At 71.6% G+C, this 20,063-nt stretch overlaps 3 protein-coding genes across 3 annotated transcripts in view; 1 reads left to right on the top strand and 2 right to left on the bottom strand.

The window, feature by feature from the left end:
• Positions 1-8,247, bottom strand: part of AURANDRAFT_62341 (hypothetical protein) — a gene marked incomplete at both ends in the record, with an annotated part of 10,791 nt that extends 2,544 nt beyond the window's left edge. Inside the window, 7 exons of the mRNA XM_009036164.1 lie at positions 50-764; positions 976-1,479; positions 1,680-3,692; positions 5,098-5,702; positions 5,918-6,220; positions 6,473-6,680; positions 6,782-8,247. Coding sequence (XP_009034412.1) covers positions 50-764; positions 976-1,479; positions 1,680-3,692; positions 5,098-5,702; positions 5,918-6,220; positions 6,473-6,680; positions 6,782-8,247 — 5,814 coding nt within the window. The remainder of the gene's footprint in view (positions 1-49; positions 765-975; positions 1,480-1,679; positions 3,693-5,097; positions 5,703-5,917; positions 6,221-6,472; positions 6,681-6,781) is intronic.
• Positions 8,248-10,124: 1,877 nt separating this feature from the next.
• AURANDRAFT_62340 (hypothetical protein) lies at positions 10,125-12,544 on the bottom strand (the record flags this gene model as incomplete). Its single annotated transcript, XM_009036163.1, has 3 exons — positions 10,125-10,567; positions 10,636-11,403; positions 11,551-12,544. The coding sequence occupies 3 exons, from the start codon at positions 12,542-12,544 to the stop codon at positions 10,125-10,127; spliced, it is 2,205 nt and encodes a 734-aa protein (XP_009034411.1).
• An 876-nt stretch (positions 12,545-13,420) lies between these two features.
• Positions 13,421-18,594, top strand: AURANDRAFT_71081 (hypothetical protein; the record flags this gene model as incomplete). The annotated part of the gene is made up of 5 exons (XM_009036258.1): positions 13,421-14,758; positions 14,959-15,338; positions 15,918-15,922; positions 16,365-16,660; positions 16,726-18,594. 5 exons carry the CDS (start codon positions 13,421-13,423, stop codon positions 18,592-18,594), a joined length of 3,888 nt encoding a protein of 1,295 aa, XP_009034506.1.
• Between the last annotated feature and the right edge of the window lie 1,469 nt (positions 18,595-20,063).

Here is a 20,063-nt window from a genome sequence, read left to right as displayed (position 1 = left end):
TCGCGGCGGCGGCGGGCCGCGCCGGGATAAAAACACCGGTCTAGTTGACCTTGAGCTTTTGGCCGTCGGCGTCGGGCTTGCCCGCCTGGCCCTCGGTGAGCTCCGCGTAGACCGCGTCCGCGAAGGCCACGACCATCTCGACCTTGAGGGAGATCTCGAAGTCGCGGATCTTCTTGTCGCGGCCCGCCGTCGACGCCACGCTCAGCAGCTTCGTGCCCGGCTTCGGCGGCGGGAGGTAGCGCGCGTCCGCGGCGACGGCGGGCCCCGCGATGACGAGGGACGTCGCGGGCTTCTTGTTCGACGCCGCGGAGTCGAGGTTCGGCCAGACGAGCACCAGGCCGTTGACGACGGCGACGTAGGCCGGCGCCCAGGACGCCGCCGCGTGCTTGAGCTTCGCCGCGCCCGAGCCGTTCTCCTTGCCGTCGGCCGCGGATGCCGCGGCGCCCTTCCCCTGGGAGAGCTTGTGGTAGTCGAGCACGTAGCAGCGGAACTGGCAGCGCACGCGGAAGGCGAAGTTCAGGTTGATGCGCACGCGGTTGAGCTCGCGCTCGTGCTGCGCCTTCCATACTTTCCGCTTCACGGCCATGGCCTGCGCGGTCTGCGGCGCCGTCGGCAGGGAATTCAACATGTTGGCCATCTGGATGTCCGTCGGGTCCGGCGTGACGATCTCGCTCTCGTCGTGGCCCCGCAGCTTCTTGCACAGGCCCTTGAAGAAGAGCTTCGTGATCAACCCCGACACGCAGAGCTTGTTCGGGATGACGCACCTGTGTGGAATTCAACCACTGGTTTGGGTGGTCCTGACCAAACTTCAGAATTCTCTAGCTCGGTCAAATCGAAGTCGATTTGGCTGATTTTTGGACGAATCGATTGCTCTCGTCGAGTTCTCGAAGCACAGCCGAAGACTGTGCGCCGAAACTGTCGCATACGCTCACATTGAAGTCGGGTTGAAGATTTGAATTCCACACAGTGACGCACATCGCCGCGATGCCGCAGAGCAGGCCGAAGAACATGAGGCCCGTCTTCATGGGGTGGGCCCAGGTGAAGAGCGCGTGGACCCGCTCGAGCTGCGCCGCCATGAAGAGCACGCTGTCCTGCATGGACTTCATCGTGCGGGTCGCGCTCTTGTACTGGCCGATGTAGCCCGCGCCCTTCTCCTCCTTGATCTTGAACGTCGGCTCCAGGAGCGACTTGCAGAGCGCCTGCTCGTACTGCCAGTTCGCCGTCTGCGACGTCGAGTTGTCCAGGAGTCGGATGGACGCCTTGACGAAGACCTCGCCGTACGCGTGCGGCCCGTCCGTCGGCTCCGCGCCCAAAAGCGTCGCGTCCTTGGCCGCGTCGCCGGAGAGCTCCAGGGGCAGCCAGCCCACGACGACGCCCGACTCGGCGGCCACGAGGTCGGCCAGCGAGATGCGCGCGGCGCCGAGGAAGTCGTCGGTCTGGGTCACGTCCTTGTCGTAGACCTCGACGGCGATCTCGGACCTGGGCGGGAAAAGAGAGATTCAACGTCGCTTCAACATGAGCGTTCGCGCGCGCGTTCCGCAAAAAAAAGCATCCATGCTTCGAGACCGTTCCGAGAGATGATCGCTCGTCCAAAAATCAGCCGAAACGAGTGGGAAACGGCCGAGATCGGAGCCTTTGAAGTTGGGAATGTCGCTCTCTTTTCCCGCCCTGTCGCCGACTTCGAGTCCTCCCAGGGCACGAGGCACGGCACGACGCCCGAGTCGTCGACCTCCTGCATGACCGGGTAGGTCCAGGACGCCTCGCTGGGCACGCCGCCGTAGGCGCCGGGCCGCCACTTGCTCCGAAAGTCGATGGGCGGCGGCACGCAGTCGCCGTAGTATTTCACGGACGCGGCCGAGAGCTGCGCGGCGTTGCGGCTCGCGGACGCGTCGTAGACGTCGCCGAGCACGTCCGCCGCGCCGCCCTCGTTGTGGAGGGACGGGGCGAGCAAGGCGAGCAAGCTGTCGAGGTGCGAGTCGGAGGACGCGGACGAGGACGCGCGGTCGTCGGCCCCAAAGTCGTACGCGTCGGCCGCCGCGCCCGGGTTGAGCCACTCCGGGTCCAGCGTCTTCGACTTGACCGACGACACGCCGATGAGCATCTCGCTGAGCTTGTGGTCCGCGAAGCGCATGGGCGGCGGCGGCAACGAGATGACGACGCAGTACGGGTCGGACGAGTGCTTCGTCGTGAGGTGCTGGTCGGCGGCGACCAGATGGCGGCCCTTGAGCACGCTCACGTTGATCTCCGCGATGGCCCGCTTCACGACCTCCCGGTCGTGGGACGCGCCGGGCGCGTCGTCCTCGGCGGAGTGGGACACGAGCTCGCGGACGCGGCCGCCCCGGAGCGCCTTGGGCAGCCCCAGCACGAGCACGAGGAGCATCAAGAGCGGGAACATGGCGAGCGCGCTGTGGTCCGGCAGGGCGACGATGGACCCGGCGAGGACGAGCCAGCCGACGAAGGAGTTGAAGGGCTTGTCCCAGGCCAGCAGCTCGCCCAGAAAGTTGCCGAGCGCGGCGAAGTCGTCCGCGACGTCGCTGAGCCGCGTCATGCCGCCCGTCAACAGGTCCGTCTTGAACTCCTCGTGGTCGTCCTGGGCCTCGTAGCGCGGGTGGCCGTCCGGGTCGACGACGTTGATCACGTTCTCGAAGTAGGACAGCTTCGCGTGGAGCAAGGCGCGGACGCGGAGCGGGCGGTCCTCGTCCTTGGCGCCCTCGGCCTTGTCCTCGTCGACGTCGCGGTCGTAGAGCGCGTACCAGCGCCAGCCGGGCTTGGGCGCCTTGCCGTCGGGCGCGAAGGCGGGCCAGAACGGGTCCGCGGAGACGTCGCCCTCGAGCGAGGACGCGGCCGTCGCGTGGTCGAACTGCTCGGCGTCGCTCGCGACGTAGCGGCGGTGCGCGCCCATGTAGGTGATGGCGTTCTCCGCCTGGAGCTCGAACAAGGTCGTCGTGCGCACGCAGGGGCCGTCGTCCTCCTTGGTCGCGAGCGCCGACTGGACGACGGCCGCGAACGCCGCGACGGACGACCGCCGCTTCTTGTGGCCGCCCTCGGGCGCCTCCGACTTGCGGTGGCCGCCCGTCTCGCTCAGCTTCCACTCCATGGCCATGGACGTCTGCCAGATGGGCAGCTCGGCCTCGAGGGCGACGGGCGCGCGGCCGACGGCGTCGTGCGACTCGTCCAAATTCTCGTAGCTCAGCGCGTCGTCGACCGCGATCTCCGCGGCGTCGCTGGTCACGGTCTCGTCGCGGAGCTTGAAGCTCAGGCAGCAGTGGCGCGGGCCCTCCTCGCCCTCGGAGGCGAGGCGCCCGCCGACGAGGAAGCAGCCGTCGACCGCGACCTTGAGCGTGCCCACCTGCTTCCGCTTCGACCGCTCCGTGTCGATGATGTTCTGGACGACCTCGAGCCAGCGCTCGCACTGGGCCTCGTCCTGGGCCTTGACCTCCAACACCTTGCCCAGGTGCTTCATGAGGAAGACCGTCGCGTCGTCCTCGAGGCGCTCGATGCGGCAGTCGCTGTTCCTCAGGTCGATCGTCTCCGACGGCGACCCGACGGGCTTGAACTGGTAGGGGCCCTTCGTCTTGCCCTGGAGCCGGTTCGCCTTGATGAGGTTCAGGTTCTCCGTGTAGTACATGAGGTCGTAGCCCTCCGTGCGGAAGTAGCGCTCCTTCCAGGACCCGTAGCGCGTCTTGCGGTGCCTGCGTTTTCCATGAGGGGTGACGGGAGCCGGAAAGGGTCGCGGGACGCCGGCGGGCGCATGATGCCGTCGATGGCGAGGTCCATGGCCGTGAGGTGCTTCTTTGGCGCTGCCATGGTCGCCGGCGGCAGGTCCACGCCGGGATCCAAGTCACCGAGGTGGGTGGCGGACGAGCTGTCTCTGTCTTTCGCTTGCGGCAAAAGGCGATGATGCAGTGATCGAGCCATTCGAGCCGCGGCGAGGCAGACGATGGCCTGAGGGAGGGAATCGCGACAGCGCGTAGCCGACCATGGGCGGCATCGGCAACTTTCTGCACAACAAGCCCTGGCACCCGTCGACCTACGCGAACCAGAAGGCGGTCTGGGTCGCGGAGCAGAAGGCGGCGGAGGAGGATCGCCTGACGAAGGAGCGCGCCGAGGAGCTCCAGCGCGAGCGCGAGGACGAGGCCTTCGGCGCGCTCCAGGGCGCCGCGGAGACGCGCGACGGGTCCATGGACTTCATGTATCGCGCGCCGCCCGGGCTCAAGGAGAAGGACGAGGCGGGCGAGGCGCGCGAGGCGTCCATGGACGCCGCGGCGCTCGCGTTCGAGGCGCGGCGCCGGGCCAAGGAGGACGCGCGGAAGCGGGGCCGCGACGGCGCGTTCTCCGCCGCGGGCCACACGACGGCGCTCGAGCGCGAGACGGGCGGGCGGAACCGCGCGGGCCCGTCGCGCGCGGAGCAGGTCGAGCGCTTCCCCGAGCTCGCCGGCGCGCCCGTGGAGGGGAGTTACGCGGACAGCGTCAAGCTCACGTTCCAGCCCTTTGGGAAGCAGCTGCGCAACGTGCGGTGCACGCGCTGCGGCGAGTGGGGCCACGAGGCGCGCGACCGCGAGTGCCCCATGAACGGCTTCGACCCCCACGAGACCGCGCGCGCGGCCGCCGCGGCGCCGCCGCCGGCCGCGGCGCCGCGGGCGCCGCTAAACGGCGACGTCGACCCGGCGGAGCGGCGCCGCAACGCGACGTCCGCGGACGTCGCCGCCGCGGCGCAGGACGCGAAGCAGCGCCTCGTCTTGAAGGCGTCCGTCGCGCGGTCCTACGCGGCCGACGGCGCGCCGCCGGCCCACGGCGTCGACAACGCGGGCTACGAGCTCGTCGACGACGCCGACGACTACCCCGCGCCGGAGACCGCGGAGGACCGCGAGGCCCGGCTCCTCGCGTCCCTCTCGCCGCGCGAGAAGAAGGCGCTCCTCAAGCGCCTCACGGCGCGCGGCGGCGACGACGGGCCCGACCGCAAGAAGCGGAAGAAGGAGAAGAAGAAGAAGCACAAGAAGAAGCACAAGAAGAAGAAGCACAAGAGCGCGTCCGACTCGTCCTCCGACAGCGACGCGTCCTAATTCGACTATCTAGCCCGGGCGGCCCGGGTAGCACGCCAGGAGGCGCGCGAGCAGCGCGGAGTCGAGGTCCGGCGCCCCGGGCAGGTGGCCGTGGGTGATGTCGCCGTCCGCGTAGGCCGACTCGGGGACGCGCGCGAGGGGGCAGGACGCGTCGAGGAAGTAGACGCCGTCGTGGTCCAGCCGCTTGCCGACGCCGCGCCGCGCGGCCGCGCCCCAGCGGAGCCCGTCCTCCGAACACGCCTCGTCCGCCGAGTCGTGGCGCCCGGGCACGTAGGAGCTGAAGACCGCGCGCTGCGTCGGCGCGAGGCGGCGCGCGATCGCCGTCGACGTCGCCTTCAGGAGCGCCTCGTACGCGAAGATCCGACGGTCGTCCCGGAGCGGCCCCGCCGCGTCGAAGAACTGCACGTCGGACCGTATCGAGGAGACCCAGTGCCCAAAGTTCACAAAGTAGGTCACTTTCGTCGTGTTCGCGTAGTCGTCGATCGCGCGCGCGAGGTCCCGGTGGATCGCCGGCGACGCCCAGGGCCGCACGACGGTCGTCGATCCCGTGGCTTTGATCTGCTGTTTTTTCCCGCGATGGTCCTTGAACCAGGCCTCTCCGGCGGCCGCGCCGCGCTCCGTCTCGACGCCGAAGTTCGCCTGGGCAGCACTAGAGTGATTCAACGTCGCTTCAATGTGAGTGTTCCGCGCGCGCGCGTCACGAGAAAAGCATGCACGCGTCGAGACCGTTCCGAGAGATGATCGCTCGTCCAAAAATCAGCCGAAACGAGTGGAAAACGGCCGAGAGAGGAGCCTTTGAAGTTGGGAATTTCGCTCTCTTGTGCTGCCCTGAGGTTCGCCTGGACGTAGCGTACCGTGACGTTGTCGCGCGGGAGGAACGTCGTCGACAGCCGACCCTCGGGTCTTTGAAACTCGACGCCGTCGTCGCCGTCGCAGACGAGCAGGGCCGCCATGCTCAAATAGTTCTGCAGCGCGAGCGAATCGCCGGCGAAGACGACGGTCTGGCCCCGGAGCGCGGCGCGCGCGGCCGCGGGCGAGGGCGCCTCGATCGCGCCGCCGACGCACGCGTTCGCGTGTTTCGCCGTCCATCGGTAGCTCTTATTCTTGTGCCGCACGGGCAAGAACCACTTTCGACGTGATTCAGAGAGGTCGGCGCCCTTGAAGAGTGGACAGCGCAACGTGTATCGGGGCGTGTCCCGCTGAAACTCCTCGATGGTTCCATGCCGGGCCCAATCGAGCTTGCAACGGACGACGTGCGCGAGCACGATGAGCGCCCAGCAGCGCATCGACTTCATCGGCAACTCGTATGAGCATCAGCAGAGGAAACACACGGCTCGCGAGCGGCAAAATCGCTGTTTTGCCGTGTCTAAACCCCTTCCAACCCAAATGAAAACACCCTAAGTCATAACCCCGACGACGACGACGATCGCGGCGAGGAGGCCGGCGGACCGCCGCGCCGCGCCGTCGGAGAGGGGCGCCGCGTCGGCGCAGCGGAGGCCGCAGGACGCGCCGAGCGCGTCGCGCGACTCGAAGTTCCACGTGCACTCCGTGTAGGCGTCCCAGACGCCGGCGCAGCCGTCGCCGCAGGGCCCGTCGCAGTCCTCGGCGAAGCGCGCGCTCGCGGCCGCGGCCGCGCAGGTCTCGTGCGGGAACGCGCGCCGCCGTCGTCCGCCGAAGCCGCGGCGCCCGCGAAACCGCCGCGGTAGCAGCAGGCGAACGCGGCCCGGAGCTCCGGCGCGCAGGCCGCGGCGACGTCGTCGTCCGCCGGGAACTCGGGCGACGGCGCCGGGCTCGGCGCGGCCGTGGAGGGCCGCGGCGTCGGCGCCGCCGTCGCGGGCGCCGCCGTCGGCGCGGCCGTCGGCGCCGGCGGCGACCCCTTGAGCCACGCGTCGAGGGACGCCGTCGACGCCGCCGCGAAGCGCTCCGCGACGCCCGCCGCCGCCGCGGCGGCGCGCAGGGCGGCGTCGACGTCCGCCGGCGACGCGGCGACGAGGCGCGCGACGACGGCGTCGGCGTCCGAAGAGTCGGCGGCCGCGATCTCGAAGTCGAAGACGACGCCGGCGCCGAGCCGGCGCCGCCGCGCGGACGAGAGGGAGAGGACCTCGACGGCGGCCTCGTCGACGGCGGCGACGGCGGCGACGGCCGCGGCGAAGACGCGCTCGTCGGCCGCCGCTGCCTCCGCGTCGACGCCGTCGACCGTCGCGGACCCGCGGACCCGCGGGGCCGCCGTCGGCGCCGCCGTCGGCGCGGCGGGCCGCGGCGTCGGCGCCGCCGCCACGGGCGTGGGCCGGAGCGTCGGGGCGGCCGTCGGCGCCGGCGTCGGCCGGGGCGACGGCGGCGCCGTCGTCGGGAGCGCCGTCGGCGCGGGCGTCGCCGCGGCCGCCGTCGGCGCGGGCGTCGTCGGCCGCGGGCTCGGCGCCCGGCTCGGCGTCGGCGTCGGCGCGGGCGTCGGCGCGAACGTCGGCGCCGGCGTCGGCGCGGGCGTCGGCGCGGGCGTCGGCGTCGCCGTCGGCGCGGGCGTCGGCGAAAAGGACGGCGCGGGCGTCGGCGACACGGACGGCGGCGACGTCGTCGGCGACACGGACGGCGACGGCGTCGTCGGCGTCTTCGTCGGGCGCGGCGTCGGCCGGGCCGTCGGCTCGGGCGCGGCCGTCGGCGCGGGCGTCGGCCGGAGCGTCGGCGCGGGCGTCGGCCGCGGAAGGGGCCGCGGCGTCGGCCGCGGCGTCGGCTCGCGCGTCGGCGCGGCGGCGGCCGTGAGGGAGCAGGATTCCGTGATGGAGACGACGCCGTACTTGTGCGCGTGGGCGCCGAGGAGCGACGCGGTCTCGCCGGCCGCGAGCGCGATTTCGCCGGCGGCGTCGTTCGACCGCGTCCGGTCGCACGGGCCCGCGAGGAAAGAAGCGCCGTCGATTTCGAGCACGTACTGGTCGACGGCGGGATCGAGGCCATCGATCATGACCGTAAGTGCCGTCCCCGCGGCGACGGTCGACCCGCAGGGCACCACCGTCCCGGCGGCGTCGACGACGCGGAGGAACGTGGCGCTCGCGGCGGCGTCCTTGCCCATGTATCGCTCGCCGAGGCCGAGCGCCCTCGAGCATTCGAGCTCTTCGGGGTACGCCGAAGCGACGAGGATCGCGGCGCATGTGACAATGCCTCGACACATCATCGCGGCCGGGCCCAGCATGCGCCTTCAACTGCGTCAACATCGGCCAGTTGAACCACGACGCCGACCCAAGACGAAGAATCACGATGCGCTCCGCCCTCCTCTGGGCTGCCGCCGCCGCCGCGGTGGTCTTGGGGGCTGCCGCCGCGGCCGCGGTGCCGCTGCCGAACGCGCGGCAGCTCGAGTTCATGGCGCTGGAGATGTCGCAGTTCATGCACTTCGGCCTCCCGACGTTCTGGGACCCGCCGGCGGACTTCCTCCACACGAAGAACCCGACGTACCACGACTGCACGACGACGTCCATCGACCGCGGCAACCAGACGCGCGGCTCCTACCCGTGCCTCCGCCCGGACCTCTTCCGCCCGACGGACCTCGACACGGACGACTGGATGCGCCACGCCACGGCCATGGGCATGAAGGAGATCTGCCTCACGGCGCACCACGAGGGCGGCTTCGCGCTCTGGCCCTCGAACTACACGGAGTACTCCGTCGCGGCGTCGAGCTGGCGCGGCGGAAAAGGCGACGTGCTCCGCGAGTTCGCCGACGCCGCGAACCGCTGGGGCGTGAAGATCAGCGTCGAGCGACAGGAGTGCCTTTTCGCGCGAATTTCGCCTGAAGATGCGAAGAAATCCGACCGCACTCGGTAGGTCGCGATCTGCTACTACCTCAACGTCCAGGACGACGGCTACATGACCAAAGTCGCAAAGCGCGCGCCCGAGGACTTCGTCGAGCGCCAGGTGGGCATGGTCCGCGAAGTTTTGACGCGGTACGGGCCCGTGAACCGGTTCTGGTTCGACGGCACCGTCGGCGTCCCGGACGGCACGGACCTCGCGGAGCTCTGGGACCGCGTTGGTGGTCCGCGTACGACGCCATGTTCGAGAGATTCGGGAAACCTGACTCGTGTTAGGTCTACGCCGAGATCCGCGCGACGAGCCCGTCGACCTTAATTTCCGCCTACCGCGGAGACGTGTGCGCGGCGTCGGCGGGGCAGACGCTCTACACGGCCGACGGCCCCGCGCCGAACACGAGCGACACGCGCAAGTGCGCCGCGCACCGCGAGAACGGCACGACGTTTTATCCCACCGAGATGCACGGCGTCACGATGCAGGAGGGCCCGGACGGCAACACGGACGCGGCCCCGACCTACTGGTTCTGGCACCCCTGGGCCTGCGCCGGCAACGTGAGCGGGTGCCCCTGGGTCGGCCACGGCAACGCGTCGCGCCTCTTCGAGTCCGTGCTCGAGACCGTGGGGCGCGGCGCGGTGCTCAAGCGCGTTTCGCGGCGTCTTTCTCGTTTCCTCGTTTCATCATGGGTGTCGTAGCATGAACATCGCGCCGGAGCGCACGGGGAAGATGAACGCGTCCGTCGCCGCGGTGATGCGCGACGTCGGCCGGGCCCTCAACGACACCTTCGGCAGCGCCGTCGCTTCGCTCGCCGGCCCGGCGACGCTACACTGCGGCGGCGGCGACTACGCGGTGCTCGACGTGCCACCGGGCGCGGCCGTCGACTACGTCGTCTCGGCCGAGGACCTCGCGCGCGGGCAGCGCATCGCCAACTACAGCGTCGAGTACGAGTCCGCGGACGCGCCGGGCGTCTGGCGCCCGCTCGTGCCGCTGGTCCGCGCGAACGCGTCGGCGCTCGGGGACCGCCCCGACGGCCACGACCCCCGCGACGCGCGCGTGGGCCACAAGCGCATCGACGCGGCGCTGCCGGCGGCGAACGCGACGCGCGCGCGCTTCGCGTGCCTCCGGAGCCTCGGGGGCCCCGCCATACTCCGGACCTTCTCGCTCCACGCGCGGCGCGTGCCCTGGGAACGCGCCTAACTCCGACGACTCGGGGTCCCTGAGGGGTCCCTCACTTCGACGACTCGGGGCCCAAGCGCGCTGGGCGCCCGCCTCTTAGTGCGCCCCCGTGCCGTGGTGCGTCTCGACGTAGCCGAGGGCGCCGAGGGCGGCGAGGCAGGCGAGGGCCGTGGCCGCGAGCCAGATGGCCGCCGCGCCCGCGGCGGCCGCGGCCGCGCGCGCGGCCGCGGGCCGCGCGGCCGCGCAGCCCGCGAGCGCCGCGGCCGTCGCGGCGGCGACGTAGGCGCCGGCCCGGGCGAGGACCGCGGCGAGGCCCGGCCGGTGCTTCGCGCGCGCGTCGTCCGCGACGGCCTCGGCCGCGCGGACGAAGTGGGCCTCGATGAAGACCTTCGAGGGCTTCGACGCGCGGTGCGACATGAGGACCACGCTCTTCGACTTGCCGTTGTAGACGGACGTGTCGAGCACGAGGTCGACCTCGACGGCGTGCTCGATGAGCGACGTCGAGTAGCGCCGCTTGCTCTTCCGCGACCCGGCCGCGCCTGCGTGGACATCAACCAGTGCCTTGTCCAGCGACCACTTCAAACCTCTCTCTCTCGATCAATTCGACGTCGATTCGGCTGATTTTGGGACGAATCGATCGCTCTCGTCGAGTCCTCGAAGCACAGCGAAAGAGCTCGCGTCGAAACCGTCGCATACGCGCACATTGAAGTCGGGTTGAAGATTTGAGTTCCGCGCGGCGCCGCGCGGTCGAGCTGCGACCCGCGCGCGTCCGCGATCATGGCCGCGAGCTCGTCGATCTGGACGTTGGCGACGCCGAGGAGGGCGTCGTTGAAGGCGAAGTGGTCGTCCTCGGCGTCGTAGACGCGCAGCTGCACGGACTGGCTACTCTCGTGGACGGGGAACGCCCACGCCTCCGGGCTCGCCCAGACGGGGTCCGCGACGTCGTCGATGGTCGGCGTGCGGAACTCCCGCTGCCCCACGGAGACGATGACGTAGGGGTCCGACTGCCCCCCCGTCACGAGGTCGTTGTTGATGAGGTCGCGGCACCGCGTGACCTTGACGTGCAGCGTGCCGATGGGCGGCGCGGGCGCCGCCGCGCCCGCGTCGGGCTCGAAGTCGGGCCCCAGCAGCGTCGACGCCAGGGGGATGACGACGTGCTTCGGCCAGCACAGAAAGTTGTCGACGACGTTCTCCACGAGCCGGTTCAGGAACCGGTCCAAGGCTTTGACGCCGACGTCGACAGGGATGCCGACGGTCTCGTGGATGTGGAAGTGCGTGTCCATCTTGATCGTCGGCTTCGCCGTGAAGCCGAGGCGGATGGCGTCGACGCAGGGCAGGGGCGCGATGCTCGGCCCGAGCTTGAGGCGCAGCGTGCCTGGCGGGACAAGAGTGTGAACCAACTGTGGAGGCTCCTCTCTCGGTCAGTTTCCACTCGTTTCGGCTCATTTTGGGACGAGCGATGATCTCTCGGAGCGCTCTCGACGCGTCGATGCGTTCCCCGAAACCATCGCGCGCGACACACTGAAGTTGAAGCGACGTTGCATCGCCCGTTCGCGGCCCCGCGGCGCGCCGTCGATCGCGAAGCGGCTCACGGTCGCGCGGACGTCGGGCTGGTCGTCGCCGCCGACGACGATCTCCGCGTCGAGGTGGACGTCGTCGCCGTGGAGCACGAAGCCCACGTCGAGGTCGAGGTACTCGTAGCCGCTGAACGACGACGCGAGCGCGATGGACGTGATCTGCGGCGGCGCCTCGCCGATGTCGAAGTCGAGGGAGAAGATGGACGCGATGGGCTTCTTCGGCAGGTTCGCGATGACGTGGTTCACGGACGACCGCACGTTGACCTTGATTTGGGTGTTGATGAGCGCGCGGAGCCAGGGCCACGCCGCGTCCAAGACCGCGTTCACGACGAGCAGGAACCCCTTCCGCATGCCCCTGTGGGGCCGCATCTGGGGCTGGTGCCGCTGGTAGCCGAGCCAGAGCAGCGCCCGCAGGAACAGGCCGCCCGCCGTCGCGACGAGGCGCATGAGCGGCGCCTCGAAGACCGCGTACGTGCCGACCTCGACCCAGCGGACGAGGAGCGCGACGTCGACGTCGGTGCCCGCGCTCTCCTCCAGGGACCACTTGGACTCCGGCCCCGGCCGCGTGAAGAGCGCGTAGGCCGCCGTGCCCCGCTCGCAGCGGTCCTCGACGGGCGGCAGCGCCGCGTACGCCGCGCGCGCGCGGCCGCGGTCGCCGTACGCGTCGGACGCGTAGTAGTGGCGGTGCTCGCCGCGCGGCGCCTTCTGGGCGATGATCGCGACGTCGTCGGGCCGCGGCGGCCGGAAGGCCGGCGCGTCGACGTCGACGCGCCGGAAGCTCCGCCCGCCCCGCAGGACGACGCCCAGGGCGCTGTAGGCCGCCTGCTTCACGAGGTGGAGGCGGTGCTCCGTCGGCTTGATGACGTGGGCGTCGACGCTGTGGGTCGCGTCGCGGATCGTGCTCTGCAGGCTCTCGAAGTGCGTGGACGTGCGCGCCATGGATCCGGGCGCGGCTGCCCGGGGGGGCATCGACTGGATGGACGGGCAGCACCCCCACGGCAACGCTCGACGTTGAAAATATGTGTATCTTGCCAACTAACTATAGCGGCAGCTCCATGACGATGGACCCCCTCGGGACCGTGCGCTGAGATGGGCGGGAAGCGCGTCTTCGTCGAGGAGAAGTCGTCCTTCGGGGAGGAGGACCCGGCGCCGTCGCCGGCGGCGGCGGCGCCGGCGGGCTCCGCCGGCGCCAAGGGCAGCGGCGGCAAGTACGCGCTCCACGGGTCGCTGAGCATGAGCGCGTCCCTGGGGTCGAAGCTGAGCGACAACCTGAGCGAGGGCCTGAACCGCGCCACGGAGGTCCTCACCTTCGGGGCCTACGACGAGTTCCCCGTGCAGGCTTTGGGCCTCCAGGTCTTCGACCCCGAGAGCGCGCGCTACGCGTACTGGGAGGCGCTTCTAGCGCCCTTCATCGCCTACGCGGCCATCGTGACGCCGACGGAGCTCGCGTTCTACGGCGACGACGACGGCTGGCGCTGCTTCACGGACACGTGCGGCCCGGGGACGCTCGTGCTCTTCGTCGCGAACCGCTTCGTCGACCTCTACTTCCTCGCCGACATGGTCGTCGTCTTCAACACGGCCGTCTTCGACCCGAAGCTCAACAAGTGGGTGTTGGACCGGCGCAAGATCGCCAAGTACTATTTCCGGGGCTGGTTCGCGCTGGACGTGCTGTCCATCCTGCCCTACGACGTGCTGAACGCGAAGTCGCTGTCGTCGCTGCGGCTGCTGCGGACGTTGAAGGTCCTGCGGCTGCTGAAGCTGCTACGCGTCGCGCGCGTGGGCCGCGTGCTGCGGACCTGGGCGCCGCGGCTCCACATGAGCTTCAAGACCATCGCGGTGCTAAGAGCGTCGCTGTTGATTGTGGTCGTGCTCCACTGGCTCGCGTGCAGCTGCCGCATGGTGCTCACGCCCTGCTTCTCGCGGCGGTCGTCGTCGCCGACGTGCCTCGAGGACTACATGATCATCGTCAAGGGCCGGGGCGTCACCGTGGAGTACTTCTCGGCGCTCCACTGGGCCATGCGCGCGCTCACGGGCGACGCGGACGCGCCCATTTTGGGGGTGATGATCTTAGCGGTGGTCGCGGGGCTGTTGGGTACCATCGTCACGTCCTTCATGATCGGCGAGGTCGCGGCGATCCTGGGCAACAGCGACCCGGCGTCCATCGAGTACAAGAACACGGTCGACACGCTCAACGCGTTCGCCGCGGAGCGCAAGTTCCCGGCGGAGATGCAGCGGAAGCTCCGCGAGTTCTTCGTCTCCGCGTCGTCCATGTTCCGCAACGTCTACTACCGGAAGATGCTCCTGAGCCTGAGCCCGGGGCTCCAGCAGACCATCGCCAAGGAGGAGATCGGCCGCTACATCACGCGGATCCCGTTTTTCCGGTATTCGATCTGCCGCACGCTGAACATCAAGCGCGGCGCGCAGTGCAACGTGCTCCCGGACCGGAACAAGAAGGTCGTGCTCGTCCCGAAGCAGGAGGGCGAGGGCGCCGGCGAGCGGCGGTCGCAGCGCGCGTCGCTCGTGAACCAGACGTGGCGCCGCCGCGCGGCGCTCAACCGGAACAACGACGGCTCGCGCACGGGCCACGTCGTCCAGAGCGGCTACGACTGCATGTCCTTCGACGTCGAGTACGACGACGACTTCCTGCCCGACTTCGAGTCCGGCGTCGACCACGAGCGCATCGTCTGCGCCAAGGGCGTCGACGCGACGCGGTGCGTGTCCGAGGTGCAGATGATGGTCCGCGAGCTGAGCCTGCACATGCAGTGCACGTCCTTCATGTCCCACGAGACCATCGTGCACCAGGGCATCTCCTGGAACGACATCTTGTACATCATGGTCGAGGGCGTCGCCGTCGTCTTCGACCAGCACGACCAGTCCATCGCGTCCAAGGAGGTCATCTCGCCCAAGGCGAACAACGTCATCGGCAAGGACGTCTGCACGCTCCTCGTCGACGGCAAGAAGCGCATCCGCGACTACATGGCGCGCACGATGACGCACTGCCTCGTCTACTCCATGTCCGCGGACGAGTTCACGTACTTGTTGGACAGCGCGCACTACCAGATCCTGCGGCGGGGCGTGCGCGCGTACGGCCACTGGATGGTCATGCGCGACTCCGTGCGCGCGGCGATGAAGGCGGGCACGCTCGCGGACCTCGTCGAGGACAGGGCAGGACAAGAGAGCGAAATTCCCAACTTCAAAGGCTCCTCTCTCGGCCGTTTTCCACTCGTTTCGGCTGATTTTTGGACGAGCGATCATCTCTCGGAACGGTCTCGAAGCGTGGGTGCTGTTTCCGAAACGCGCGCGCGCGGAACACTCACGTTGAAGCGACGTTGAATCACCCTTGTGCTGCCCAGGTCGAGGACAAGCGGCGCGGCGACTCGTCCGACTCGTCCGACTCGGAGAGCGACGGCGGCGGCCGGTGCGGCCGCGACGAGTCCGACGCGACGGACGTGTCGCCCGTGACGCCCTTCGGGGACCACTTCCCCGCCGACGGCGGCGACGCGCCCGTCCGGCCGCCGCCGTCCGCCGCGGGCGGCGCCGGCGCCGCGCCCAAGAAGCTCGAGCCCCTCGGCCGCGGCCAGGGCCACGCGAGGTCCAAGCGCCACCGGGACCGCGTGCGCAAGGACGTCCGCAGCCTCGGCGCGCGCGTCGGCGCGCTCGAGGCCGCCGTCCAGGCGCAGACGAGCAAGCTCGACATGATCCTCACGCACCTCATCCGCGGCAGGCAGAAGCAGTAAGGGGTCTGCGACGAACTTCGAGTTACGCCGCGTCCCGCGCGACGGGGCGGCAGAGCAGGTCCGCCCCGGCGAGGAGCGCGCCCATGGGCCGATGGCGGGAGCCCGTCGCCCAGACGCCGCTCTCGAGGCGCCGCAGGGGCACGGCCCCGAAGCGCGCGTCTCGCGCGGCCGCGTCGAGGCCCGCGAAGGCCTTGGCGAAGTGGAACGCCTTGGGCCAGACCGGCGCCTCCAGGTCCCGCGTGCTCGCGAGCGCCGCCGCCGCGACGCGCGGCCCCGGGAAGGCGCCGGCGGGGGCGCTCGGCGGGGGCGCCAGCCCCGCGCGCCGGAGCATGGGCGCCGCGCGCGCGGCGTCGAGCCGCACGCCCGGGCCGCGCGCGACGCGCCGCACGGCGAGCCGCCGGTCGAGGCACGCGTGCGCGACGACGACCTCGAGCGACCGCGCGTCGGCGACGACCCAGTCCCCGCCGCTCGCGTACGCCGCCGCGTCCGCGGGGCGCGCCGCGCCGTCCTCGAGCGCGACGGCGACGTCGAAGGCCCGGCGCCAGTCGACGCCGACGCACGCGTGCATCGCGCAGGCCGAGTTCGCGGCGTCGAAGTCCTGCGGCCGCGGCGGCGCGGCGCCCCCGTCGGCGGCGCGCGCCTCGGGCGGCGCCCAGACGAGGTGGCGCAGCGGGTGCACCTCGACCAAACCCGCGCCGAGCGGCCGGGGCTCCGCGCGCCGGATCTCCGCGAGCAGGTCCTGGCAGGGCCGCTTGCCCCAGGGCAACGGGCCCATGCGCGGCGCGAGGCGTCGCGTTGATAGCGGTCTCGCGCGCGGCAGCAGTGCGAGCGTGAGCACCAGGCGCACGGTCATGTCACGTTTCGCGCTGCTGGGCATGATTGCCTTGTTCATTGCGAAGCGCAGCTAGCGCAATGTTGGCCGAGTTGCTGCGCTTACGAAGCGCAGCTAGCAATCGGTGTCCCCATATGCTTGGAGATTATGCTTGGGCAAATCTCAGAGCTGATGCTGCAGCAATCTATAGATCGAGCCGGCAACTCCGCCGTCACCTCCTCACCGCGCGAGATGGCCGCGTCGCCGCAGCCGAATGACGACGACGCCGAGGTCCAGGCCCACGTCGCCGCGGCCCTCGACGACGGCCTCGGCGGGTCGGCGCTCCTGTCGCGGCTCCACGAGGCGAAACCGTCGCTGAACATGGAGGCCATGCAGGCGGCCTTGAAGACGGCCCAAAAGACGGAGGACGCGCGGCTCTTCGACCTCATCGCCGAGAACTACCGCGACTTCTTCTCCCTCGCCCAGTCCCTCGACACGTCCGCCGAGGTGCGGCACGCCCCGCCCCCGAGACCGCCGCGCGCGCGCGCCGCGACGCCGAAACCGCCGCGCAGGAGTGCGCGGAGTCGCGGTCCGCGCTGCTGGCCCTCCACGGCGAGGTGTCGAAGCAGGCGGGCCTGCGGGCCCACGAGCGCCGGGGCCTCGAGGACGAGCTGAAACGGCGGCGCGCGGACCGCCGCGACCGCCTCGAGCGCGCGGCCGTCGACCGCTTCGAGCGGCTGCTGTCCGAGCTCGAGGCGGACCTCGGCGCGGCGGACGTGGCCGTGGAGCGCTGCGCCCACGCGTCGCTGGCCCTGCGCGCCCAGCTCGACGGCGCCGTCGACTTCGTGCGCGACGGCGCGCTCGTCGGCCGGCTCCGCGCGTCGCGGCCGCGCGTCGAGGCGGCCGCAACGGCCGCGGCCGCGGCCGTCGAGGCGGCCTTCGTCGCGACCTGCGTCCGCGACGCGGGCGCGGCCGACGGCGCCGCGCGGCGCCGCGTGCTCCGCGCCGGCGGCGCCCTGGGCCTCGGCCCGCGGCTCGAGGCCATCTTCGCGGAGCGCGCCCTGGCGGCGTTCCTCGCGGCGACGTTCACGCAGGGCCGCCTCGACGGCGTCGAGCGCGGCTCCTGCAGCGGCCTCGCGACGATCTTCCGGGCGACGCTCGAGTTCGTCGCCGAGCGCGCGGGGCCGGCCCTCGCGGCCGCCGAGGCCGCGGCCGCGGGCGACGGCGCCGAGGCCGAAAAGACGGCGGCGGACGCGGCGATCGCGGACTGGCGCCGCGGCGCCGGCGCCGCGGACCGGAGCCTCCACGGCGTCGATTTGGTGTGCCACGGCGTCTGGGCGCCCGTCTGCGCCGCGCTCGGCGGCCTCGACGGCGTCTTCGACCTGGGCAACGCGGCGACGGCGCACCGGACGTACGCGGCGTCCGCGAAGTTCGCCGACGACCTCGCGGCGCTGGCCGCTTCGGGCGACCGCGCCCTGGCGCGGCGCGTGCGCAGGCGCCTCAAAGCGCACCCGGCGACGGCGACGCTCGAGGAGCGGTGGAATTTGCCGGTGTACTTCGAATTGGTCCGCGGCGACCTCGTCCGCGACCTCGACGACGCGCTCGCGGCGACCTACGTGCTCGTCGACGGGCCGCGGCGGGGGCCGCCGGAGGTGTCGGACCGCGTCGCGAGCGCGCTCGGCGTCGTCGCGCGGACGTGGGCGCCGGACGTCGTGCTCGCGCCCGTCGGCGACAAGTTCGCGGGGCTCGCCTTCGAGCTCGTGGGCCTCGTGGTCGGCGACGCGGCGCGGCGCCTCGGGGACGCGACGGCGGACTGGCCGCCGCGGCGCCTGGGCCAGCTCGCCTTCGACCTCGACGCGTTCGACGCCGCCGTCGGCGTCCGATTGGCCGCGGGCTTCGAGGCGTCGCTGGACCTGGACCTGGCCACGGCGGACGCCGTCGCGGCGGGCGCGCGGGCGGCCCTGGCGCCGGGCCGGCGGCTCCGGGCGGCGGCGGCGGAGCGGCTCGAGGCGACGCTCGCGGCCGCGGCGGTCGACCGGCTCCGCGCGGTCAAGGGCGTGCCCGCGACGTACCACCTCACGGGCAAGCCGCCGCCCGGTGCGCCGAGCCGCTACGTGTCGGACGCGCTGGCGCCGGGCGCGGCCTTCGCCGGCGACTGGGGCGGCCACCTCGCGGACGCGCGCGCGCTCGCGGCCGCGGCCGCGGCCGCCGCCGCCGCGACGTACGAGGGGCTCGTCCTCGACGTCCTCGACCAGGCGGCCAGGTTCGAGGCGACCATGGCGAAGCGCAACAAGCACGCCGACGTCGCCGGCGACGCGCTCAAGATCGCCGCGCAGCTCGCGCTCGACGTCGACGCGTTCGCAGCCGGGAGCGGCCTCGACGCCGCGGCGACGTTCCCCCGCGCCAAGGCGGCCATCGCCGCCGTCCTGGCCCCGAACTAAACGTGGGGACATGCGTGTTACACGGACGTCGTCGAGCGCCGCGCCATGGGATTCACCACGGAGAACGCGTCCGCGGCCTCGGCCATCGCCGTCCGCGGCGTCCGCGGCGTCCGCTCCATGGGGTTCGCGACGGAGAACGCGTCCGCCGGCGCCTCGTCGGCGGCGTCGGCGACCTTGCGCTTCGTCTGGAGCTCGACGGCGCCCCGCGCGCGCGCGGCGGCGCGGAGCGAGAGCTCGACGGTTCCGAACTCCTCGTCGACGGACTCGCGCTCGCGCTCGTACCACGTGCTCCGGTCGTGCTCGTCCTCCTCGTAGGCCCGGCGCGCGCAGACGTTGACCGCGGCCTTGCAGGCGGCGAAGAGGCAGTAGAGCGCGAAGAGGAGCAGGAAGACGCCCGCGAAGTTGACGGCGACCTGTGTGGAAATCAACCACTGGTTTGGGGGGTCCCCACCAAACATCGGAACTCTCTATCTCAATCAAATCGAAGTCAATTCGGCTGATTTTTGGACGGATCGATTGCTCTCGTCGAGTTCTCGAAGCACAGCGAAAGAGTCTGGTCCGAATCGTTCGATTACGCGCACATTGAAGTCGGGTTGAAGATTTCATTTCCACACAGACGCCGTGGCATTAGCATTCCCAGGGCTGCCCCGACCCGTTTGGAATGGCATTGGGAACTTCAACATGCCCAGCAATGCGCCCGCCGGGGGTCGAATTCGAGAGGCCCGTTAATTCGCCCGGGGCGGGCGCGGTCACGACCAGTCGCTGAGCGGCCTCGCGGCCGGCGGGGATGCCGCGGGCGGCGCGGGCGTCGCGGGGCGCTCGTCGCGCGGCGCGCGCTCGCCGCGCGCGTCGGGCTCGGCGTCCGCGCGGCGCCGTTGGAGCGCGCGCGCGCGCCGCAAGTTCTCGCCGCGGCGGCGCGTGACGGTGCGCGGCGACGGCGGCGGCGCGGCGTCGCGGACCGCGCGCGGCGGCGGCTCGTCGAGGGGCGGCCGGCGCCGCGGCTCGGCGGGGGGCGGCTCGTCGAGGGGCGCGGGCCACTCGTCGGGCTCCGGCGGCCGGGCCGCGGCGCGGCGCGCGGAGCCCGGGCGGCCGCCGCGGCGCGACGTCAGCGCGGCGCCCTCGCGGCGGCGGCTCCGGCCCGGCGTGAGCGCGCGCGCGAGCAGGGACGCGAGGTTGAAGCGCACGCCGCCGCGCGGCTTCGCCGTCGCGGGCGCCGCCGCGGGCGCCGGCCGCGGGCGGCCGCCCGTCGCCGGCGCGCCCCGCGGCGCGCGAGGCGGCGCCTCGCGGGGCCGCGGCGCCGCGTCGCGGGCCGCGGGCGCGCGGGGGGCGGACGGCGACGAGTAGAAGTAGCGCGTCTCGACCCGCGGCTCCGACCGGACGGAGCGCCACTCCTCGTAGGACGTGCCCGGCGTGTCCTCGTAGCGGAGGAAGGGCCGCAGGTCCGCCTCGCGGCGCAGGCGGCCGTCGAC

The sequence above is a fragment of the Aureococcus anophagefferens genome (assembly GCF_000186865.1).
Source record: "Aureococcus anophagefferens unplaced genomic scaffold AURANscaffold_4, whole genome shotgun sequence".
Classification (NCBI taxonomy): Eukaryota; class Pelagophyceae; order Pelagomonadales; family Pelagomonadaceae; genus Aureococcus; species Aureococcus anophagefferens.
Note: the sequence above shows the minus strand (reverse complement) of the source record. Positions and strands in the feature narration are given on the sequence as shown.